Genomic DNA, 26,825 nt, shown 5'->3' on the forward strand with positions numbered 1-26,825 from the left:
ACCCCACTCACTGGTTTCCGGAAGGAGTCCAATTCTGGACGCTTGGAGCCCTTTTAGTCCTTTTATACACAGAAGCCAAACTTAAAGCCATCACTGCTTGCTTCTGATCCTAGCAGATTTATGACTTCAGCTGAGCTGAGAATTTAGTGTTTTTGTTTCATTCTGATCGGTCTCAATATTTAGATTACTTCNCTCTTTCCCTAGTAATATTTTTGGCCTTTCCTTTTTATATGTGGCCTGTCGTTATGTTTTTGGAAAAGTATAAAGATCTCCTTTCACAGAAATTCTTGCATGGAAACATTTAAAAGGCAAAAATACTTCAAATTCAAAACTGTCCAATAATTTCTTCTGCCTACCACCCTCCTAAATTGTTTTCATTTGGTAATATCTACTGGTGTGAAGAATGTATTAATAATGTATATGGCCAAGATTAACACCTATGAGATATGCCCCTGCTCTTATTTTATAGAGAGGAAACAAAGTCTAGGTCATAGGCTTTAAAATCCGCCACATCTTGATTCTCACCCCTCACACCTGCATACTCACTCCCTTAAGGCAGCCTTGGAATGGCAATGTTTATGTTAGAAGGAAATTGCCAGCACTGTAGACGATCATGTCACTGACCGTGGTCCTGAAATATCATGAGCCAAGCAGACATAGCTCTTTATCTTAATCCTTGGTTCAGAAATGGCTCCTCTTCAACCTTTCTCTGTAATTCTGAACCTGGTGATGGAGTACGTGGTGGTGGAAAATAGGGAAAGTGGGGTGGCAGGGGGGAAAGTGGGAGGAAATGGAGAATAGGCAGGAGCTGCTGGAAAGGAATAACCACTGAGACTGCCAGGGAAGATCTGTTTTGACATCGTTCTCATATAGTCAAAGCAACCAAAAAAAGAATCCACAGCTAACTATGGCTACATCATCCACTTTTAACAAACCTATCATGTTTCTGATGGTTAAACTTTTAGTTTTGCTTTGGGAAAGTGTGTTGAGGAGTGCATTTGACCACTTTTTTCATCTCACATTCTTTTCCTTAATATTATGTTTGCAGTTAGGAAAGATTTACAAAGACGATCGGTGAATCCTGATATTCAACTTCTAACCCAAGTCCATTATATACTGTGTATGATTTTGAGGGTATCGCCTCCTCTCTACAATTTTTGGTTCTTCAAAAGGAACTGATGTTTACTGAACACCTGCCATGTGCTAAAAACTGTGCCAGATATTGGGGATAAAAGCAAATAAGATATAGTTTCTGCTCTCAAGGAATTCACAGCTTGAGTGGGGAAACTGATGCACAAACAATTTCAGGATGGCTGGACCCATTCCTCTCTGCCCCCTTTTGTTATGAATATTTGTGAAAGGCACCATGCTGACACACAAGAATGAGGGAAAGGGCCTTTGAGTCTACCTGAGGAAGTAAAGGGAAGCACCACTTTTGCTAGGATGTATAGCAACTAAGGAGAAAATACTATTGCATATACAGAGTCCATATACTGAATGATCTTATGTGTTATTAAAGGCTTTGAGTGTGTCCTATAAGCAATGAGGAGCTGCAGCATCATTACAAGTAGGACATGACTTGATCAGTTTGGCTTTCAGAAAGATCACTCTGTTTTGTGAAAGATGGTTCACAATGACTATAGTTGCAGAATCATAAATAGTAATACGGAAGGTTTTGCTCTGGTTGCAGTAAGAGCTGAATCATCACCCAAGAACACCAGACACCTGTATGATGAAATGTTCTGGGCACCCAAAAGAAGCTAGATAGCAAAACTACCACCCTAAATTGGGAGATTAGAGAAACAATATATGTAGGCTATAGCCAGTGTTCCTAGATAGCAAAACTACCACCCTAAATTGGGAGATTAGAGAAACAATATATGTAGGCTATAGCCAGTGTTCCTACTCCTAGAGCCTCTGGGTGCTTTGGCATCAGATATCAAGAGGAGCAGAAGACCACGTTCAAATATTCCTTACTTTTGAGGGAAGAAGGTATTCCAACAGTCTGGTCTCCTATGATACGATGTAGGGCCTGACAGGGAAAACTGGAAAAGGTATCTAGATGAGCAGCCAAACTGGGATCCTCTTCATATTCCCACGTGGAAGAGCATGATGGAGTAAATTCTGACATTCTTCCTCAAAAACACAGAGTAGTTAGCCACAAAAAGGAATGAAATACTTATCCATGCTACAAAATGGATGAACCTCCACACATTATGTTAAGTGAAAGACAAACACCAAAGATCACCTACTGTGTGATTCCATTTATATGAAATATCCTGAATAGGTAAATCCATAGAGGCAGAAAGCAGATTAGTGTTTTTCAGGGGCTAGAGGGGTAGGGGAAACAGAGAATAAATGGTTAATGGTACAGGGCTTTTTTGGGAGTGACTAAAATGTTTTGGAATTAGACAGAGATGGTTGTACAACACTGTGAATGTAGTAAATGACATTTAATTGTTCCCTTTAAAATGGTCAATATTCATGTGAATTTCACCTAAACACAAACACACACACAGCCCACAGCATCATGAGCTTGAGAACCAGTCTTTGATTATGATACAGACCTGGGTCTGAATCCTAGCTGTCAGTTTCTAGCTGTGATACATCAGGACAGTCACTTATCTTTTGAAAGGCTCACCTTGAGTACCTGTCTCACATGGCAGCAGTTGGAATTCACTGAAATAATGCATGTAAAGTGCATTTCACTATGTCTGACACATAGCAAACTTTACATAAATCTTACTGTTAATGTTATCTGTACTCCTCACACAGACAACCCCAAATTTATTCAACTACTTTTAACTCTCAGGTATCTTTTAGGCTATATTTGATTTGGTTGAACATAAGCTTTCTTTGGCTAAATGAGTTTTGCCGTGAATAAAGATTTTCACATAACAGAGGGCTTGGTTATAATTAAAAAGAAAAGTGGATTCTAGGTCCACAAAGGTATAAGCTACCTTTATACAGTTACTCCAGTTCAGGGTCACAGAAAATATCACTAAGTGATCACGACCCTCTCTATCCTGGACACAGTCTCAGAAGCCTTCTAACACAGCATTCTAGGAAGGCAATCGGGTGGTCAGTCTTGGGATACAAGATGACACCAATTTGCCATCTCTTTTTATGTAATTTGTTCCTCTCAGACAGGCATCATATGACCAAGACATCTTAGCACAGAATATGTATTTGATTCTTGAAGCCCTCAATGAAGGCCATCAAATACTGATAATTACAGAAATACCCCTCTTTTACTATTGGGCAGTAGGCTTGGGAGGAATTTCATAGAAACGCTTAACATTTGAGACATATTAAAAAAAGGGAAGAGGGAAGGAAAAAAGGAAGAAAGCAAATAAGGAAGAAAATGCTATGGCTTTATGGTATAATACCAATACTTGACTTTGTGATGATGTTCCACTGTATTAAAATCTTTTACATTTGATCCCTACTGGTAGATAGGTGGACACTGCTATCCTCACCCACAGCTAAGAAAGCAGAGGCTTGGAGAGATCAAATGAGGTAAGGTCCTGTAACCATCAAGTCATGGACTATATTAGTTTCCTAGGGCTGCTGTAACAAGGTACCACAAACTGAGTGGCTTAAACAAGAGATATTTATTGTCCCACAGCTCTGGAGGCTGGAAGTCTGAGATCAAGACTCAAGGTTGGTAGGGCAATGCTCCCTCAAATGTGCTAATGAAGAATCTGTTCCAGGCCTCTCTCCTGGCTTTGGGTTGTTTCTTGGCTTACAGCAGCATAACTCCAATATTCACATGGCATTCTCTCTGTATGCATGTCTGCGTCCAAATTTCCCCTTTCTAGAAAGACACCAGTTATACTGCTTTGGGGCCCACCCTACTCTAGTATATCTCAATGCATTATATCTGCAATAACCCTATTTCCAAATAAGGTCATATTCTGAGATACTGAGGGTTAGGACTTCCACATATGAAGTCTTAAAGGGATACAATTCAATCTATAACATGGGTTGATCAAAGCCAAGCATTGTACACGCATGAGGAGCACTACTTGAGCCTAAGGGTTTAAGCTCTGGGCTTCCCTTAAAGGCAAGAATTCCCATTATTCACTAAAATATAGCCTTTCAAATAAAATTCTTCTTTCAAAATCATTCAATAGTCCTTCACATTAAAAATTGATTATGGGGGGCACCTGGGTGGCTCAGTCAGTTAAGCATGTGCCTTTGGCTCAGGTCATGATCCCAGGGTCCTGAATCAAGCCCCATGTCCAACTCCCTGCTCAGCGGGCAGTCTGCTTCTCCCTCTCCCTCTGCCCCTCCCCCAGCTCATGCTCGCTCATGCTCTCTCTCTCTCGTGCTCTCTCTCAAATTAATAAAAGTCTTTTTTAAAAAGTCAATTATGGGATTTTTGCCCAACCCACTGACCTGGTATTATACCTATAACATGTATTTGACGAGGTTCCTTATTTCCTTAGGAGGTTCTGAATTACAATACTAGAAGGTCAAATGGAAGCTGCGCACATACCCAAAAGGAGATGGAAGACCAAGAGAATCTATGATAGCTCATTATATTTAATATCACTGTTATAAATTCTAAATCTATTAACAAAACAAACCAGCCCTTTCCTCATTAGTGCCAACAGGCTATGTCTGTTATTTTTATCCCTGCCAGAAATCATCAGTGGGCTGGAAGAATGTAGTACTGGTGACATGAGCCTTCATTTCCATTTTTAATTAAAATTCTTACTGACCCAGAGCCAGATTTCCTTCTGCACCAGAGCCTGTGGAAATTCCACAGTGGAAACTACAGTAGCCAGGGAAGGGAGGAGCAGGCAGAAAGCTAGGAGCTTAGCACCGAGCCAGAAGAAATCACAGCTTTTAAGAGAAGAACCAAGAAAGGTGTCGATCTGGCCACCTCATGTTCCTACCTTGTCCTTACTTTCCCCATCCCTCCCAGGCCCTAGATCAGCCTCAGTGGGGATCATGATTGACCCTCCTCATGGTCCACTCTATTGTGACTCATCACCCCACATATCCTACTGGCTCTCCTTCCTGACTTTCACATCTCGTTTGATGATACCACTGTTGAGTTATAATATTCATCATTATCACTCATATTTGTTGAGTTCTCAGTCTGTATCTTGCTTAATTCTTGCAACACTCCATAAGGTAGCATAATTGCAGACTGTAGCCCATCTATACACTCTCCATTCTACTTAAGGATATTGTGCTGGTACCAGCCTGAGCCCAGGGCTGCCCTGTTAGAATACTACATTTCTTAGCTTCCTTTGTAGCTACGTGTGGCCATGTGATTGAGTGGTAGCTAATGATATGTTGCATGAAACTGCCAGAAAGTGTTCTTAAAGTAAGGAAACTTTCATTTTTCTCTCCTTCCAGCTGGCTGTAATAAGTAGGTAAATGTTGGAGCTACAGCAGCCATCTTGGCCCATGAAGTGCCCTTGGGGATGGAAATCACACTTACTGGCGCAGCACGAGAGCAGGAGCCTGGGTGGCTGCCATGTGCCCTGTCAGACCAGCAGTACCTACATGGCCTAACTCCCAGGTTATTTCAAATGAAAAGAAAATAAAAATCTATATTATTTAAACCACTGTTATTTGAAATTTTCTATCACAGCAGAATTTGTCTTAATCCCAAGTGGTTATTATATAAATACTAGTACTCCCATTTTACAAATGAGGACACTGAGGCTCAGAAAGATTAAGTAATTTGTTCATGGTCAAAAATCTAAGTGGCGGGCACCTGGGTGGCTCAGTCGGTTAAGTGTCTGCCTTTGTCTCAGGTCATGATCCTAGGATCGAGTCCCGTATCCCGTATGGGGCTCCCTGCTCAGGGGGGAGTCTGCTTCTTCCTTTGCCTCTGACCCTCCCCCTGTTCATGTGCTCACTCTCTCTTAAATAAATAAAAAATCTTAAAAAAAAATCTAAGTGGCAATGCTAGAATAGAACCCGACTTTTAGATCTAGTGCTCCTAATCTCTCCAACATATATTCTCTAAAAAGACTCTTTCCCATGCTGAAAATACTGGAGTCCCCATGTTTAACTCTTTCTGTAGCACCTGTCTCCTTCCGTCATTAGTTGCCAAGCACTGTGGGTTGTGCCTCCCAGGGTCCGGGCATCCATTTCCTGTCCCACTGCTCCTTCCCCATGAAGAAACTTGTGGCTAGCTGACAGCAGAGACAGAGGCACTCAGCCTGGACAAGATGTGCCCTGGGGTAGTTGGGGGAGGTAGGGCTGTTTGTGGGACAAAGATGTGAAGGTAAGTGTGCATGCCAGGCACTGCTTCTGTTTTGACTCCTGCTGGAACAGATTCTCTCGGGTTGAGTTTGAGGGGGTGGTACTGTTGCTGTTCAGAAGGGAGTGGAGGAGCGTGTGTGTGTGTTTTGCCAGAGCTGTGGAAGTCAGTGAGCTGAAACTTAAATAAAGAGAAGGTGGACAGCAGATTGAAATATTCCAGAGGTATTAAAAATGAGAAGGTCATTGACACTTATTTTTCTGAACAAAAGGGTCTCTTATTTATTACTAAAACTACTAGTACGGAAGCAAAGAAACAAAGAGAGAAATAATTTTCCAGTAAAACATGTCCAAGTGTCCAGATAGCAGTGATGTTTGTAGTCTGATATAGTAAGCTGCTAGTGACTTTGCTACAACATAAATATATATGGGATTCCTTACAGATCCAGCTTCATTCTTTTCTAATGTCTCCTCTTGGAGTTGTACCTGATTTTAAGTTTTCATCTGAAACCATTGGGAAATGGGATAATTCTGCTTCTTTTTCTTGGCCAGGAATTGCTACGTCTGAAGGTCTTGTGAGAAGACATACCAAGGAATGGAGTCAACTGCACACACCATGATAGTCCAGAAAGGGAGAGTGAGCCAGTGACACTTTCAAAAAGCAATTTCAGGATAGTGGCATAGACCAAATGCAAAGAATAATAAAAATAATAACTATTGTTGGCTGGCTATGAACACTGAAACAAGTTTTTTGGGGTTCGAATCTCAGCTCCACTACTTATTACCTGTGGTCTTAGAACTCTTAACCTCTTTCTACCTCAATTTTCTGTAAAATGGAGATATTAGAGCTGTCTCATAGGGCTATGAGAATTACCTGAATTATAGGACATGTAAAGAACAGACCCTGGCATGAGTAAGAGTTATCTGGCAGGTTCTACAGACACATTATATAATTTAATCCTTACAATAACCCTATGAGTCAGGTCTTCTCTCTCCCACCTTGACAAATGAGGACCAAGGGTCAGAGGTTAAATATCTTCCCCAGAGTGGCACATCTAGTAAGTGACACAGCTGAATGCACACACTGTTCTTCTTGATGAACCAGGTGGCACTCTGGGGAAGGGTGGGGGAGCAGGCTATGGGCAGAGGTATGAGTCATGCCCCCACTCCCCGAGCCCTAAAGCCCACACACCATGTGCATGGACACACAACACAGAGCTCACCGTTACGTCTGTTGCCTTCAACCGTAGACTCTCTTTGACTTATATTATGAAATTCGAGTATGAATTTTAAAAAAGAAAAAAGAAAAACCAGTATGGGGTAAATGGAACAGAATATCATCTAAGATAACCCTATCTGAAAGTTACATGACATAATGTGCTACAAGCACTAATGTGAAATCTATGACATATGCTACAGATCTGATTTCTCACAAGATCCAAACCCAGCATTCATTGGGAAATAAATAGAATATGCTGCCTAGAGTCTGGATTACCCACTTTACTATGCCTCTTGCTTCTTTTGGATGAGGCTAAAACCCTCATTGCCAAGGTTCCTATGATAACAGTATATTCCAGAAATATGTGGACACTGTGCCACGTTTCAAATTTCAAATCACACTGAACCACTTTTCAGTTTACACCATGATAAAATCAGATTTTATTGGCTGAGTTTATAAGTAGGGTCTAAGTGGGATCAAATCGGGCCCTTGGTGTCTTTAGACGATCTATTAGGTAATCTAAATTAGACATTCTTCAGGGAGACATAACCTTGAAACACACAGCTTTATTTGTTCTCTTCATGAAGAAGGAAAAAAAAATCCCAATTTTTCAAGATGAGAAAGAAGTTGGGTTACATTTATAAGTATATTGATCAATGTACGTTAACAAGAGAGAGGAGAATTTGGGGGGTTTTAAATTAGAATTTTTTTTAATTTTGTGCTTCTTCAGGAGTTTTTATTAATTCACTAACTCCCTGCAGCTCAAGAGATGCTAATTAATTCAAGAAGCCATAATAGCTAATCATTGGCTAAATAAATCTAAAATGGAGAGAGTCTGTCACTGGAGATACCACTGCTCATTTTAATTAAAATTACCAATTTGTGAAGTAATGTAAATAAAGGTTATTGTATCCTTCCACTCCAGGAAGTATTAACCCTTTGCATGGCCACCTGAGACTCTAACAAGACTTAAAAACCCAAAAATATTTTTTGGAGCTTAATCAGTGAGTTAGGATATTTATCATTCCAAGTGTGTTGTTCATGGATATTATAAAAACCATGTAGAATAAAGCTACCTTGAAATAAAATGGTGGATGGAGAAGAGCTAAGAGTGATTGCCTTGAAGGAAATACAATCAATGTGAAGGAAGCAACCACCCCAAAATAAATGAGTACCTTTATAAACATTCAGGCCTAGGGAAGAGCAAATGTTCCAGCTCTGAGTTTCCATTTTTAAGAAATAAATTTATGCAAATGCCCATTAGTTTTAGCGGTTTTGTAGCTCAGAGTGATCTCACCTTGTTAACATGCAGTACAACTGCTTGTAGCCGTTTGAATGTCACTTGGAGGGATAGAAAAGGCCGCCTCTTCATTACATGACTAAATGGCAAGGCTCAGCCGCAAAGCTCACCTTGGGAAACAGATACACCTGCATGCTTAGCCGCTCAAGCCAGCCAGCCCAAGACAGCAGTGTGTGTGGGAGACCATATAGTGTGAGTCATCACTAAATCCTAAGCTGAGCAGCCATTGTGCTCCTGGTAGATTTGCCCTTGCCTAAGAGAAATCCTTCTTTACTGTCTCTCTGATCAGCTCAAGAGCCATTGAGGATAAAGTCCTAAAACTAACTCCTAATAAAACCCCAAAAGTTTTAGAAGCAAAATGAAAAAGCATAGTTCACAGATACCTTTTAGACAATGGCTCGGAAGTATTATAATTTAGTCAAAAGACCTGAAATTAGTTTGAATTGAAAAAAAAAAGTGACATCCTTTAGGATGAAGTTCACGAAGCTGGCAGAGGAAAATTACTGTCATCTTGTCAAAAGGCTACTTCTGAATGGAGCCTCCTGACAAGAGAAGTCTGGCTGAAACTTGAACCAGATAAACTTTTTATGCAAATAGCTTTAGCCAAAGGGGAAAGGGCTGATAAAGAAATCTCTACAAAGCCAACCACATGTTACAGAGGTGACAAAAAACCCCAGGAAGGGTCCTAGCATATGGATAAAAAGCAGTGCAGAATTTATGTGAGCATCATGTTTAATTTATCATAACTAAGCTGTCAGGAGTCATGCTTTCACAAATGCATAACTAACACATATAAATGAGTCAATTATTACTAACGACCAAAGGTTCAGAACCAAACTGATGTTTCTTTTCTTTTGTTTTTTTTTAACTTACAAAACATGTTTACTAATAAGATTTCAGACCTTCTTAAAAATTTCTCCTAGTGTCTCCAAATTAAGAAGTCTGGAAACCTGAAAAACACACCGAGCCACCTCCTGGCACTCATGTTCCCACCCCCCACCTCATGTACATTCATATTCATTCCCTCTCTCATTCACACACACACACACACACACACACACACACACATTCCTCTCTCTCTCTCTCATACACACACACACACACACACACACACACCCCTGTCCCCTGTCTACACAGCTATAATCAGTAGGCTACACCCAGGTCAATCCCTTTGGACCACTGCAGCAATCAATGAGAAGTCATACAGGTCATTGGTAAGTGGTGACCAACATGGACCAAAAAAGATCAAAATTTTTGAATCACCTCTGCTATGGTTTAGCAGTCACCTGGGGATAGGGTATTAAAAGTTTTAAAGTTGCTGAAGAATTTCCAGTCCTGTTTATTCTTCAGAGAGAATCAGTTTATTTACCTTAATACAATGCACTGTTATTCAGTCTACAATGGGAATTGAAGCAATTATCTGAATAATTAAGCTAAAAATACCTTGCCTGAAATTACCAGAAAATTATCGTCCCCATCCCAGTCCCACCAATAATGAAAAGTTTATAATCTGAAGGCCTTAATCCTCTATCCTTCTCCCAGTTCTCTCCCAACAGGAGCAAGATAAGTATAAAAACAAACCAAGGCTCTCTCTTTAAATAGGCATTTCTAACCCAGTGAGTGCCATTGTTTGTATTTCATTAGAGATTTGAATAAACAGAATGAAATAGTAAAGTCAAATTTCATTTGGTTGGCTGAGTAATGGCAGCCTAGGGTATGCAGGCTTATCTATGAAACCAAAGGTTATTATTTGGGAACAGTGGTCAGGTTTCTACCCAAAGATATAAAATACAATAATTAGTCCCTAATCTTGAGACTCATATTCCCAAAAATCTTGTAAAAATAGAAACTCACGGTTGAGGAATCTAAGATGATATGGGGAAAGCAGAATTGGGAGCTGAAGTCAGGAAAGAATCTATGAACAACTATAATATAGAATATTTTCACTAATAAAACCATTAAGGACAACTTATTAAATAAACAGAAGGTTGAAGACATTTTTCCATATCTTAAATTAGTAGAGAGCACACAATCATTTGATTTCTATTTACCTTCATTTGTTCATAAGAACCTTTTCAGACCCCCTCTCCTGCCATTTCAACAAGATGCTTTTGCTTTGCCCCTTATAGTATGCATACTAAGGCATTGTTTTTTGTGTTCTGTCTTCCATTCTATTACCAAGACTCACTAAGTCTAAAGCAAATCAGAATGAGTGCATCTGGAGATCTCAGTGTTGGGGAAAACATAAGCAGATTTAAATGGGCATATAATAGGATCCTGACATAAAGAAAAATCAATAGTAGAGAGGGATTTCTACATTGTTTAACCCTGAGAGTCCCAACCCTATACCATCAAGTAAGTACCTTTATTCCCAAATCCATCTAAGCAATACTGTGCTTGGTTTAAGAACACAAATACACTCTTGAAAATATATATAGAAAATAAAATTTGGTGAGTCAAGTCACATTTTAGAAGCATCACAAGAGCTTGGTATAGGAAGGCATATTTGTGAATATGTAATGGACTTTTCTAGGCCAACAGCCTCAAGAAGGTCAATCAAGGGAATCTGTATGCAGCAATGGAATGAAAAGGAAAACTCTTTAAATCCAGCCTTTGCTAGCAAAATCACTGGAATCCATAGCCCCTGGACTTCTCTCCCTGGGGTGTGTTCCCTGCCACCAGGGTGTCTTTAGTTCACCAGTTCCCTCCACCTCCCCCTTTGGTTCCTAAATCCCCGGAAGTGCCTCTTCCTCTGCTCCTATGTGAGCACCATCCCTTTTGTTCTGTTGTTCCTCTCACCATTGCCTGACATTGCCACCTTGAGTTGTGGCTGCTTCTGCATTCTGCAGGCTTTGCAGAAACACCAGAGTGGGAACTGGAGGGGTGAAGAAATGCCCTGGCCTTGAACTTCATGGTCACATTCCAAAACAGCCTTGCTTGGTGCAGTTCTCAGAGGATTTACCACTCTTGTCTCCTGAGGAAGATGGAACAAATCCAAGAGGGGCTGGACAAGCAAACAATTTCAGGGACCTTGAACTATGATGCACTTGAAACAAAAATTAAATACAGGTTTACAGGTCTTTCTACTAACCTTGGGGTCAAATGTGTTTTGGAATTCAGAATTTTATCAAATTTTTAGAAAAGCAAACCAGCGCATTTACTGTATGTTATGTAACATTTCCCAGCAGGATCTGGGACAGCACACTGTAATCAAACACATTAATATATCTGCAGCAATTCACATGAATATTCACACTGAGTGAGATAAATAATGACTATAAATAGCTTCACTTCAGTTTAGGTCCTGTGTTGCCACCAAATCAGTTCACATAAGGCCAAGGCCTGTAGCTAAGTGAGTCAAGTACAAAAAACTTTCATTTCTCAGAGCTCTTTGGATTCTAGAATTGTGGATAAGGAATTACTGATCTGTATGATGACTAAGGAAGATGATCAAGGGACTCAGTTTCTTTCATTGCCCTGCCTTTTTGTGGAAGCTAAGTCTGCACATAGGCATAAGATAGAAAAATTTGTGTTGACCCTTCCCTATGTACTATTTATTAACTATTTTTGGCACTTCTTTTCACCTCCCATGACTTCTGAACTCCTTGTTTGGTCTACTAGACTGAGCACACCTCCTCCTAGTCCCTGTACCTGGCTATGCCTTGTAATGCCTGGTCTGGATTTCTGCCCCCACAGTTCATCAGGCCCCTAGCTTGGGGTCACACAGTCCCCTCCAGCATACTGAGCATCTTCCCTAGATCTGGGACCAGTGTTGTTCTCTACCAGACCAGGGGCCAGGCCAAAAGTTCATATTCCCAGAACTGGGTCACCATCCTGTTGGTGTTACTGTTGGTTCTGCTCCTGTCTTAGTCCCATTCTATCTTGCCTAGCTCCTGATAACATAGCTCCCCTTGGATGAAAACTTGGGTTTTCATCTTGTTCTTCCTGCCCTGAGCCCTGGCTGGGGCTGTTCACCTTGGTGCCTCAGGCCTGAGATCCTACTGTGCCCCCTCAATCATCTTGGGAACTGGAGCTGTGCTCCCCCCCCCCCACAGATCCTAGAGCAAAGCCCAACTTCCAAGCTATAAGACTCCTGTTGAAGGCTGCCACCCTCTGTCTCTTCCCTGGGCCTAGTGTGGGCATCACAGTTTCAGATGTTGAGTCTCCTCCCTTATTAAAAAGGCCACTGGCGATATTTGCCTCAGGACAAGTAGATTAGATAAATGGAGTAGATTCTCAGATAAATGTGACCCATATGATCAGGAAGTCTGAGTATAGTCAAAAGTCAAATGGAACTCCTTATTTTTCAAATCCTTCAGAGGCATCTTCTATCATTTACTGGAACAAATTCTGTGTCATAACATGCTAAAAGGCATAACAACTTCTAGAGCCAAGTAAATTCCACAGCTTGGATTTCCAATCACTGTTCAAGGCCCTGCTGGATAAGCAATTTTTTAGTGGAAGAAATACTCACTGTGAAATAAAGTGGTTGAATTCCTCACACCATTTTTCTGGATGAAGTAAAGTAGGTGGAGGATTTCTGAAAAACAAAAGCAATTTTTTTCTTATCAAAAAAAAAAAAAGTGTTTAGTTAAAGGTAAAATATCAACTTGTCTTTACTGATATTGTTCTAAATAGCTCTGATAAAATCCATTTTGTTTCTTCTGGGGTGGGAGTCACTCATTAGTGGTAAAATACAAAGTGCCAGCCCCTACTCATTTAGTCCTTCATTTTCATTGATTAAAGGCCTACTATGTCCATGGTTTTCTGCAGGAGCTGTGAGAGTTACACAGATCAGGACCATTCCTCAAGGAGCAGGGGCAAGGCAAGCACACAACCGCTATGACTGAGAGCTGAGTATTATTAATACCATAAGAAAGCTATAAACTTAGTGCTAGGGGCTTTAGAGAAATTTTATAAGGATTTTCAGATCATTATGCTACCATGTGAGTTAATTATGTGATGCATTTAAAGTACACTCATAAATTCATCAGTCAAATTTTTAACCATTTACTGTTTGTCAACTTCTGTGACAGGCACTGAAGAAAGCAAAACAGCTAAGACCCCATGGGGTCCCTGGGGAGAGACGGTGACAGACATCTACCAGAACTAAGTAGTGGAGGTCCAAGAGAACTAGAGAGCTGCAGAAAGACTCTGGTAACCAGACCACTTCCTAGTGAGAAGGCAGGATAAAGGGAAGGTAAGACACCTGCACTTGGCTGAATACTTACCTAAAGAGATTACATTTTAAAATAGAACTGACATTACCTTTAATTGGTAAGAGCTTTTTTCATAGCCATAAATGGAAGTAGGGGCTTCTGGGCAAATCAAGTTCAGCAAATAGAGAAAGTTATATTTCTGTATATCTGAATTATGACTGTAAACTTAAACACATTATATGTTATCTTTGTTTTCGCCTGGGTTCTAACGGCTTCCTAAAGCCACAGAGTGCTTAGCTTCAATAGGCAAAGGAATGGGAGGCAGGAGAATGACAGAAATTAAAAAACGTATCAGATAATGTGATTGCAATTTGCCTCTCAATACCCATTCTCCTCTCATTTTTTTGAGTCACAATTTTTATTGACACACTGCTGGCATATAAAGACTACGTTTTCCTGAGTTTCTTGCAGCTAGATGTGTCCATGTGACTGAGTTCTGGCCAATGATAAGTAATTAAAATTGTTCAATGATATTTCTAGGAAGCCTTCTTAAAAGATGGGAGACATGCCATCTTCCTTCTTCCCCCTTGCTGCTCCCTGGAGTGTGGATGTGATAGCTGGAGCTCAAGCAGCCATTTTGGACATGAGGTAAACTTGAAAATGAGAGCCATAAGCTGAGTATGGCAAAAAAGACAGACAGGAAACTAGATTCATGATGACACTGAAAAGCTGCCATACCAGCTCTAGACTGCTTCCCATTAGTCTTCCTTAACAGGACAGAAGTAAACTTCCATCCTCTTTAAGCCATTGTTATAAAGGAATTAATCCTAATGAGCCAATTATTTTTCAGAGTACTATCCTATCACATAATGAGAACATAAGTTGATAAGTGATACAGAAATACACAAAGATATGTGGGACATAATTAAGGAAAAATTTCCCCAATCTGGTGAGTCCCAGAAGACTTTATAAAGAAGATGAACTTAAACTGAGCCCTGAAGATTAAGATGGATTTTTCAAGACAGAGAAGGAGAGGGAAGCCACAACAGGCTTAGAAAACAACATGTACCAAGTCACAGAAGTATAAAAACGTCTGGTAAGTTCAAAGAACATGAGTAATTTTTTGAGGCTAGACTATCTGATTCTTTTGGATCTGGAGAGAGAGCAGGAGGGAAGGAAGAGTGATAAGAGAGAAGTATACAATTTCCCTGTTCTGCATAAGAATTTAATTATCCTTCAGATCTTCTGATTCAAAGACCCAAAGGAAAATTATCTGTGTGCCCAGCTAGAAAGAGTAGGCAGCTCAAGGCTGCCCTTTAGTTATTTTGGAGACTGCCTCCTTCTCATTCATTTTATTCAACAATATTTGCCTTCATCTTTTCCTTGTATTTTTTAAATACTAAAAGTACCATCATATAACTTCTGCTTCAGTGCTTATTTGAGCTGACCTGTTCTTACTGGCTCCAGCTGTTTGAGGCCCCAGCTGTGGGCCTCATACGGCCCCTCTCAGTGAGGTTATCCTACATCATCTTCTAGAGCCCTTTCCAGAATTTGAACTTTCCTTGCTCCTCTTAGATTTTCTGCTCATTCTGTTCTCACTGAGGTCAGTTCCACAGAGAAGACACGCTTAAGCAATTTACTATCTAATAGACTTAATTCACCCCTAAAGCAGTTAACCATGACCAAGAGTCACTTGTAGACAGAATAAACAGACTTGATTAAAACAACCCTAGGAGGCTTAACATTGGCCAGCTGAGCATGAAGGGACAGCCCTCTGCTTCAATTAAAGAATGACCCAGCAAGGGTCAACCGGAGAAATGGATGGCAAGCATCCACTCTTGTGTAGAGGACACTGCACTTGCCTGTTTTCAGTCTGGTTATCAACAGGAACTACAGGCCGGGGCAATGGTGTATGAGCTGGCCTGAACCTCTGCAGCAGGGCATAGAGGGGGGAGCAGGAGATCACCACTCACCCAGACCATCACCAATCCCTGGTGGCCTCACATGAACCCCACACAAGAAAGCATCTTCTCTGAAGCTCGGCAACATAGGAATTTGGTTTCAGAGAAGCTTATGTGACCCTGTAGGTAGGTGCCCTGTCCTTCCTGGAGATGATCCAGCATACTTAGAATCAGTAAATAGAGATCTGGTGAAAGATTATTATTTGTGTGTAATGACAACTAAAAGGAATTTGAAGGCTTTATGGTACTTTGTTTGCACTGGCAATATAAATTCCAGTTCTCTTGCCACCCAGGAGGAGCACCAAATAGTAATGATGGTACCTTTTTGGCTGTCAATACCACAGATGCAAGCTGCAACCCTGCCCAGTGGGTCTCTTTCCAAAAGGAGAGGAGATGCTTCACGTTCAGTGTGATGGGAGAGCTAGTGCATAGCTGTGATTCAGAGACAAGCAGGCATCCCTCACTTACGTGTATGGATGTCAAGAGCCTGCAGAATGTATGAACGGTGAGTGGCCAGAAGGATTGTGAATCTAAATAACCAGCTCTAATTTGGATAATGTTTATAAACATATTGTTTTTACAAAAAGGCAAAAAGTGAAAATAGTGTTCAGTGTTTGTTTTGCAGCAAGCCATTTTAGGGGCAGTGCAAAGCCCGAGCAGTGAGAGAGGCCCCACCAAGCTCCTTCCCTAGGAACTACACTCAACTTCTCAACATCACGCTGCCATAGCCTTGAATCATGTCTGTGAGCATCTGTACTTTATCTCGATTTATTTTGTGTATCTGTTTGCAATATGTGTCCTAAGGTATTAGAAAAGCCTAAAAGTGGTTATCTTTTGGGTCTGGGAATGCTCAAAAATTTTTCTATATAAATTAGTGGCAATCACTTCTTTGCTTTACACTATTTTGGCTCAAGAAAGGTTCATTGGAACACTCTACTTTCGGGTAGCAGGGGAAACCTGTGTTTGATCTGAGTTTTTGCCTGCCTGGATTTTACTCCTATGATTTGGACCCCAAGTTCAATTTCTATAAAGATGAACCTATTATATGACCATTTTTGACCTGGGTCCAGCAAATACAATGGAGATCAAATGAACCTTCTTCCTCCAAAGCCTAATAAACGGCTTTTCTGAACAGCTGACCTGAATTCATTCTAGTTCCTGACATGGAAAAGCAGCTGACTGGGGTGGGCACCTGGACTCTGGATAGCCAAACCTCATTTAAACTGTTGGCCTATGCCATGGCACGATGCAAAATGATGATCTGGGTCAGTCTGACTCTAGGTTTTTTCCCCCACCTTGAACTAAAAAAATAAACACAAAACAAACAAAAGAATGAAGGAGTTTAGAATGAGAGCTGAAGTTAAGAGATCCATGATGACAGGGCAGATGGGAAAGGTCACGGAGCACAATGTGCAAGCTGAAGTTTTAGGAAGCAGAAACTATGAGTAGGGAGAAAACCAGGAATGAGGAGAACACAGGCCAGGCAGAGGAGAAAGGAAGAAATGTGTCAACAAGAAACTGAGACCCCGTAGGCTGTTCTTGAGTTCCTTTTGTGAGTGCTGCTCTCTCTGGTGCACCTAGAATATTACTGGCCCCAGCATTCTGTTCCTGGCCCTATTCTCTTCCCATTCTCCACATTCACTGAGGGCTCCCTACATGTCAGCAGCTCCCGAATCTCTATCTCCTGCCTTGATTTCTCCTCTGCCTTTTGGCTAGTGCATCTAACCACTTTCCAGATGTTCCATTTTGATTTCCCAGGCGCACCTTCAAGTCAGCATGTTCAAAAACAAACTTATCTTCTTCCCCTAAATCTGCTTCTACTTGGTTGTTGGAGTCAGAAACTAGGATTCTACCCCTTCCCATAACCCCACATCCAATTGGAGAAGGCAGAATAATGGCTCCCCCAAAGAAGTCCACATTCTAATGCCCAGAACCTATGAATACCTACCATGGCAAAAGGGATTTTACTGATGTGGTTAAGGTTAAGGATGTGGAAGATTACCTTGAATTATCCGGATGGACTCAATTTAATCTCTAGTCCTTTATTTTTTTTTAAGATTTACTTACTCATAGACTATGGACTATGAGAAACAAACTGAGGGCCTCAGAGGGGAGGGGGGTGGGGGAATGGGATAGGCCAGTGATGGGTAGTAAGGAGGGCACGTATTGCATGGTGCACTGGGTGTTTTTTTGTTTTTTTGTTTTTTTTTAATAATGATTTTTTATTATATTATGTTAGTCACCATACAGTACTGCATTGGGTGTTACACACAACTAATGAATCATCAAGCCTTACATCAGAAACCGGGGATGTACTGTATGGTGACTAACATAATATAATAAAAAATCATTATAAAAAAAAGATTTATTTACTCATTTGAGAGAGAGAGAGAGAGAATGTGAGCGTTGCGGGGAGGGGCAGAGGGAGAGGGAGAGAATCTCCAGCAGATTCTCCACTGAGTGAGGAGAGTGACATGGGGCTCAATCCCGTGGCCCCGAGACCACAATCTGAGCTGAAATCAAGAGTCAGATGCCCAATGAACTGAGCCACGCGGGTGCCCCTAATCTCTCCTTCTTTAAAGTAGAAAAGAGAGGCAGAAAGAAGAGGCAAGAGAGATTTGAAATGTGAAAGGGACTCTACTTGCCACTGCTGGCTTGTAAGGCAGGGAAAGGGTGTCAGGTGCCAAAGAATGCATGTGGCCTCTGAAAGATGGGAATGGGTCTCTGCTGATACCCAGCAAAGAAATGGGGACTTCAATTCTACAAATGTGAGGAACTGAATTCTGATAATAACCAGAATGAATAAGGAAACCAATTTTCCCTTAGAGCCTCCAGAAACAGGTACAGCCCTGCCAACACACTGATTTTAGCCCTGTGAGATCCATGTCAGATTTCTAATCTATAGAACTAGAAGATAATAAATTTGTGCTATGCTAAGCTGCTAAATTTGTGGTAATCCGTTATGACAGCAATAGAAAATCAATACATCAATTGAGTACCAAGTCCTATGAATTCTACTCCCTACATTCCTTTCTAATCACCTCATTCCCTTTCGTGTCCTAATTCAGTCACTTATCATCTCATACCCAGACTACTCCACAGCCTCATTTTTCTCCTTCCCTATATCCTCATCTCCCTCTAATCCATCTTGCACTTGGCAGCTAGAATTTCTTTATAACATACAAATCTGACCTTGTTATTTTCTTGTTCAAAATTCTTCAGTAGATCCACACTGCCAGCATGGTAAAGTCTCAAACCCTCTGCATGATGTACAAATGGCCTTGCCTGTCCATCTACCCCAAATCATCTCAAACAACTTCCCTGCGTGCACCTGATGCTGCAGTACTGTACTGCACAGTACTTGTAGCTCCTAAAGCAGGTCTTGTTACTTCATGCCTCAGGGCGTTTGCATATGCTGTACTTTAGGTTTACGAGTGCTATCCCCAATTTGTCCACCTGCTATGCTCCTACTCATGCTTCATGTGTATCTTTAGTACTCAGCACAGCAGCACTCCATAAATTTCTGCTGAATGAATGACTACATGAATGAATGCACACAAATATCCATCTATTGTAAGTAAGCCAAGAAATGATGCCAGGACAAAATATGACTTGGTCCCCAAAGTAGCATAAAATTAGACAAAGTGAAACAGTTCCTTTGGATGTGAGAAAATTTTAACTAAATTATTCACACAAGCAGGGTTTGAGGAACAAAGGAGTCCCCTTGGGTGGTGATTCAGGTTGGATTTGACAATACAAGCCTCATCTCTATTCTTTTGATGCCTGAATGTCCCCAGATCCCTGAACATATCTGACCAAAAGGAGGAAATAAATCATGATTAAAATCTCATCACAGACATTATCTGATGTCAGGACTATTATATACATATGCATTGTAGGTTGGAGATAGGAGGAGATCAATACTAATAACTACCACATGTTGAGTGCTAACTACTACATGTTGAGCGCTAACTACCACCAATCTCCTTGCCAAACAATCCTATGAAATAGAAATTATTACTCCAGTTTCACAGGTGGGGAAAATGCAGCTTAAAAAAAAGAAATTTTTTAAAAAACATTTAACAAAAAGTGGCCAGGTCAGGTTTTAAACAAGTATTTCTATCTTGATATCCATACTCCTCACTGTTTTCTGTATTTTATTTCATGAAGAGTTCATTACACTGGAAGATGAATTAAGAGAACATACATGCAAAAAATGACAGAAAAACAATTAGCAAGGAACACCTCTGGAAGATGCAAGATGAAGTCCTCCAACACAAAAGCACACTCACCAAAGAGATGCTGAGTAAAAATTCCTCAATGAGACTGAGTTAATTAAGAAAAGCTTCCTGGAAGTTGTGAATTTTGAGGCAGGTCCTAAACAGGGTACATACACCAGTTAGTGAGGGAAGAAGGGTGTTAAGGAAGGAGAGGGATAATATAGAGAGGAAGACATAAAGACATTAGTATAATAACTAATAAATAATCATTAACATGCAGTTAAATAAACTCTTGGGAGTGTGTTCAAATGGTATTCTATTTATTTACTCATAAAAACAATAAAGTAAGACTCTGAGCACAATAACTGTTCTGAGTGTATTAACCATAGCAACAGAGCTGCCATCCTGATCTACAATTGGCAGATTCATTTATGAGGCTGAATGGCTAGGTGTGTATCTGCGTCTCGTCCCTAAGTATCACCACTTAGCTCCAGCGAAAGTTTCTTTTCTCCTAGGGCACATCTTAACTGTTCAAAATCAATTACTTAAAATTTTTTATTCATAATACATGACTCCATTTTAATGTAGAAAATTCCCCAATGCAGGCACATAGTGTCAGGGCAGAAGACCTTCCTCTGCCCTATGGTCCTTCTAGCTGGATTTAGATCAAACTCACATGAGACAAACAGGAGAAAGTCCAATTTAATAGCATATGCATGGGGAATCCACGCAGACATGGAATTCCAAAGACAATGAAGCAACATGAAGCTTAGAAGAGCTAAGGAGAGGGATAGGAGCCTGAGAACACAAAGCGGAGAAGAACCATTAGCAAGGAAGTGAAAGGAAATGTTTGGAAAAACAAAGATTTGCCCTATTACACAGATTATTTCTTAGGTAAAGAAGAGTCTGTTCATAGCTCTCTCTTCCTGATACAGGCTCTTCTTTCCAATGTAAATTGAAGCAGTTGAGGGAGAGGCAGAGAGCTTTTCCTGAATCTATTGGGTTTTGATTACTTTTAACTCAAAATAATCTTTATGCCAAAGTGGCACATTCTGGGGCATCTCATCCTGCACTCATTCAATAGAAAGCAAAAAACAAAATACCTCTTCACGACCACCACTAACCTCGGATTCTTGCCCATATCAGGGCGGCTTGTATTCTTTCAGACCTTTTTATATGAATATAAATGCATATAGACTGCTTTGCTGTGTTATAAGTATATAATAAATACAATATAAATTTTATAATACACTTACAGTTGGGGACAGTAGAAATGGGATTAAATGCTACATACTTCTATTTTCTATTCAATAAATCTATTCAATGTGGGCATACTATAGTTTGTTTATCCATTTACTCATTGATATTCAGGCGGTTTCTATTTTTTTTACTATTAGAACGAAGGCTGAAATGGTTTACACATGCCACATGTCATATGTGATTTCTAACTTTTAAAAGGTTTCTTAGGTGACAAACACTGAACACTAATCACTGAATATTTAGGATCCTACTATGTAACTTAAATGTAGAAAAGAGTAGGCACAGATTGACTCATCTTCTCAAGGTGGCCTGGTAAGCAATTCCAGAGCAGAGGAGGAAGTGACCACGAAAAGGCCCTGCAGGGCTGTGAAGAGTGCCCCTAAGTCACCACTCCATAGATTAGAGTATGAATGGGAACTCTGAATCGTACAACTGCACCCGTGTCAGGCTTTGAACCCTGCTGCTGGATTCCATTCTGCCACTTGCAAAAATCTGCTACCTAGATTGAACAGTGAGTATCTCTGGGTAATTACCTTGATATATGGGGCACAGACCAAGATTTATTCAAAATATACATATGCTATAAATCTGTTCAAGAGGAATCATTTGAAAAAATTAAATAGTTGAAGATATTTCTTTAAAATCAGATGATATAAAATGACACAGAAATCAGAATCACAATGCTATACACTGCACCTCAGTAAATGTGAAAGACAGTTTCAGGTTGGAAAAGAGATCCGTGCTAAGTGCTGAGTCCACCATAAAGGCATCTCCCAATCAGGGTCAATCCTTTGAAGTAGGGAAAAGGAGAGGAAGAAGTCTACAAGGAGAACACTAGATGAGGAGGTGTCTGGAAGAAAGTAAATGTAGGAGAAGAAAAGTATCTTTCTCCTTTAAGTTCCCAACTGGGACCTCTGTAACAAAGGACAGATTAATAAGAAAAAAGCATACATATTTATTTAATAGAAGTTTTACATGACATGGTAGCCTTTATAAGGAAATACAAAACCTGAAGAAATGGCTAAACCTGAGTGTTTTTATGTTAGTTGTTGTTTTGTTGTTGTTGTTGTTGTTTTGTTTTTTTGTTTTGAGAGAGTGCACAACCAGGGTTGGGGTGGGAGGCGGGGGAGGGAGGCAGAGGGAGAGAGAGACTCTTAAGCAGACAGTGCACAGACTCTCTGCACCCAGTGCAGAGCCTGACGAAGGGCTTGAACTCACAACCCTGGGATGACCTGAGCTGAAATCAAGAGTTGGATGCTTAACCAACTGAGCCACCCCGACATCCTTAATTCTGATTCTTTTTTTTTTTTTAAGATTTATTTATTTATTTATTACAGAAAGAGAGTGTGAGAGACAGAGAGAGCATGAGAGGGGGGAAGGTCAGTGGGAGAAGCAAACTCCCCGCTGAGCAGGGAGCCCGATGCAGGACTCGATCCCAGGACTCCAGGATCATGACTTGAGACAAAGGCAGATGCTTAACTGACTGAGCCACCGAGGTGCCTCTGACTCTGATTCTTAATAACCTAATTTGACCCTGTCCCTAAAATAACACCATTTGCAATGTTTAGCTATAATCCTTAAAATATAGTTACCACATCAAATCACAGGGCTCATAACAAACCCATTCATAACCATTTACCACCAGTAAGTGACAAGATGTTCATTTCCTCTGGCTTTTCAGCCCTGCAAGAATCTGTTTCAAAGGTCATCTCAGAATCTCAAGAGTACATTATGTTCCCCATGTCAGGGGTTATTATATCAGGCCTATGTTTGAGACTGGATGTGTTATAGAGCTTTACTAATCTTTGGCCACTGCACCAACATTTCAAATGTTCACAAAAGTCGCATTTTCTCATTCTAAAACACACTGGGCTACCTTTCTCTCCACTGTACTCTCCTTATACAAACACACAGGACACACAAGCAGCTCAGCCATGCATGCAGAGCACAGGAGAAAGTCAAGGACAATAAAAGGTGCCATGTCAATAGAGATGATGGAGGGGACAAGTGGTGTGTGGCTCACTGTCTGAGCCAATGCGATCATTTACTGACACCTGGTTCTTCAATGTCCTTCTTCAACAAGAACTCAGCAATGCCATCAAGTCCAACTGCTAAAGTCTGATGTATCAGGAAAGTAGACCTTGCCCAAAGGCTGGCTAATGACCCATTCATGCACAGAATGGAAGCCACAAGTCTATTTTTTTCACAGTTTTAAATGAATAATCTGTTAATTCATGATTGTAAAGAGATTTGAATAGATCAGGTTGTTTTCTAAATGTTTTCCTATCACCATTCTAGACTGTTTATGTAGGTTCTGTGGGAACCCACTCACCGAAGGTGAACGTTATGGTGTGTCTAAGCATTCTGGAGATACAGAATCACTCCCCAATTAGGGTGGCATTTTAAGAAAAAACAGCTTTATACGTTGGCATGAATATCACAGTGATGGGGTAGTGGGCCAGAGGACAGGCAATGCTAAACAGACATGCTAGACATGCTGTGCTTTCCTGAAGTACCCTTTTTAAAAAAAATTTTTTGGTGATAAGTTATTTTACATTGTTTTATATGAAAATCATCAGAGAGTGAGGGAGGAGGAGACAATAAAAAGTCGGATTTCTTCCTGTCTGGGCTGTGAACTAATTTAGGAATAACATAAAGTAGTCAGCAGATTGGATCCTAAATAATACTTTATTACTGAGAAAGCTGATCTTGGAGAATGTGGCTTTCATCTGCAGGGAGCTGGGTTTTAAAACTGAAAGACAGAGTTAGACAAACTTACCTGGCAGGTCTTGGGTGGGGGACCAGGGCTGGACCACCATAGGTCCTCACTCAGGGGCAGGGCCTTGGCCACTGAGCTGACTGCTGCCTGAGAATAATTACCCAGGGCAGGCTGACTCCCAAGAGAAGGGAAAAGAGCTGCGATATGCCTCTCCAAACTCACCATCTGTATACATCATACCTGATCTCTGAGGATCTATCAATTTGGGTCCAATGAGAAAGCAGAAAAATACTATTAATTTGAACAGGGAAAATTTAATATAATTATTTACTTGTAATAGGGGATTAGACACTGAGGAGTAAAGAACTCTAACAAGTACAGGAAGGGCAGATACTGGAAAAGAGCTACTGCCTCTAGCTGAGACAGAATATCCAGGGAAGAAACTAATTTAGAAGAGCCCCTGACCCAAAACCAAGACTGAGACTCAGAACTCTCCGGAAAAGTTGTGACTATGGCCCACAGGAGGTAAAGTTCTCTGAGGTGGGACAAGCTAGGGCTGGCAAACAGGAAACCACCTGCTAGGATGCCTTTGATGCTTAAGTGGGAAGCTGCTCAATGAGTACTGGTAAAACTTGCTATAGGGCAAGCACCACTGGGTGTTCCAAATGCCACTGGGAGGCAAAAGCCACAGAAACAAGAAGAAAGACCTATAGCAAAACCAGAAGAGGCCCCTTTTCTCCTGCAGTGGCCTTCCACTGCCCTCTACTGACAAAGCCTAACACCTGCCATATGGCAAAGGAGGAATGTTTATGGAGTCTACTCCAGTATCACAAAGCAGGGCAAAGAAGGGTAAAGTCAGAGCTGAAAAGGACTAAATTGATGACTGGTGCAGGAAGGAAGTGAATGGGAAAACAGAAATGCTGGAGTGTTTCAATGTTCTTTTTTATTTTTAGATGAAACAAATTTTTTAGGAGATTTCTATTTCAGGCTTGCAATACACTACTGCCAGTCATCATCAACTGAATGAGTCCAGTATCCTCTGATATTGGGTGCACTTGCTAGATATATTTCAGAGATATGAAATTAAGAGATAAGGGAGTGCACTTGCTGGATATATTTCAGAGATATTCCATTAAGAGATAATGAAAACCATCTTCCCCCACCTAAAAAATTTGTTTCGTCATGCTGCATGAAATTTCCTCATTAAGACTCATTGTTTTCTATCCCAGAAGTTTCTTATTGAAATGGGAATGTTCTGAAAAGCATCTTATTGTAAACCTTTATTGGCCAGAACTTTACTTGGGATAAATGGCAAGACAAGAATAAAAACTTAGAAAAAGGTACTCAAAACAAGGACCAGTGAGCGGGTAGGACCACAAACATGGACTTAAATCTCCTCATGGCTTATCATGTCTACGGTCTCAACTTCGTGTGAGCTGAAAAACTGAAGAGTCAGGTAGTATTACAATTCATCTTATTCTTTCCTGTCTCTCTGCCTCAAGATTTTTCTTAGAAAAGAATTAATGAAAGTCAGTGTGGTTCAAAACTCTTTTGCCAGGATAATGGCCACAGACGGGAACCCCTTTTTCTTCTGGGCTCCCTTTCCTACCCACATAGTTAACAAGTGCTAGATAGTGAGCAGGCTGAAGGGAGCTGGTAACGGTTCTTCCCCCTATTCTCTTAAGCCCAGTCAGGAACCCATGACTTTCCTTCAGCTGGACCATTTTTTCTGCAGAGTCTAATATTATTTCCTTATCCTTAATTTCTTGAGAGCTTATTACGTATAATCACTGTGCTAAGAATTTACTCACTTAACCCTCACATATACTCTGTGAGGCACGTTACACAATTGCCTGTTTCTGAGATAAAGAAACCAAGGCTTAGAGAAGCTAGAAGGTTTGCGGTGCAGGCAGCCTGATCTCAAAAAGCACAACTGCAACCACTGCGCTGTCCTGCTTCCCCACTTAAGAATTCCTCTTGGTTAATTAGACAACACAACATCTTTAGAGTCTGCTGGAGCAATTTACATCATACTAATGGGAGAACAGGGGCCCAATTTGATAAGCCAGCTCAAGCATAATACTCTTCAGATCACCAAGACATTAGCAAGCAAATCCAAAGAATATTTTGTCTGGGATGCAGAAGGATCAGTAATAGGGAGTAGAGCTGAGAATGTTTTCATCTGTTGAGTTTTATGCATCCTCTGTCATTCAGCTGCCTCCAAAGTCACAGCTGGTAAAACCAAATGGGTTATTTTACCACAATCAGACTAATGTCACAGTTCAAGAAGCACCATTTGTCCTCTAAGGCAAAGCCATGCACCTAATTACAACACACTGTTAATAAATTTATAATAGACAAAAAGAAATTGACTGCTATGGATTTTTTTTCCTAGCAAAGCAAAACCATTTAAAGGGCAGATTGCAAATCTATTCCTTCTTTTATTATTTCAATAAAGTTAGCAATATATTCTAGATAGGAAAAAAGCAGGGCAGACCTCAGATGAACAGATTGTATCATCAGATCCTACCACATTGTCTCTAATGGGGGAAATTAACAGCTGAATATCAACACCTGTCACTGCGAGCAGACCCTGGCATACACACCAGGTAGGAAGGCTGTGCAGTTCCTTAGAGCAATCTGAGCCTGGGCCACCAGAGACAATAGGCATGCCAATGCCCACAGAAGCAGGCTCCATTTAAAATCAAGTAGATCTATTAAATGCCAGGGGAGATGAAGCGGCAGTTCCTAAGGAGGTC

General features: G+C 40.7%; 1 protein-coding gene across 1 annotated transcript in view; it reads right to left on the reverse strand.

The window, feature by feature from the left end:
* The window catches only part of MYO3B (myosin IIIB), a gene marked incomplete at its 5' end in the record, with an annotated part of 368,039 nt that overhangs the window by 246,110 nt on the left and 95,104 nt on the right, over positions 1–26,825 (reverse strand). Inside the window, 1 exon segment of the mRNA XM_008687102.2 lies at positions 13,222–13,287. Within this exon segment, the coding sequence (XP_008685324.2) occupies positions 13,222–13,287 (66 nt within the window).

Source organism: Ursus maritimus, unplaced genomic scaffold, assembly GCF_017311325.1.
Source record: "Ursus maritimus isolate PB19 unplaced genomic scaffold, ASM1731132v1 scaffold_1, whole genome shotgun sequence".
Classification (NCBI taxonomy): domain Eukaryota; kingdom Metazoa; phylum Chordata; class Mammalia; order Carnivora; family Ursidae; genus Ursus; species Ursus maritimus.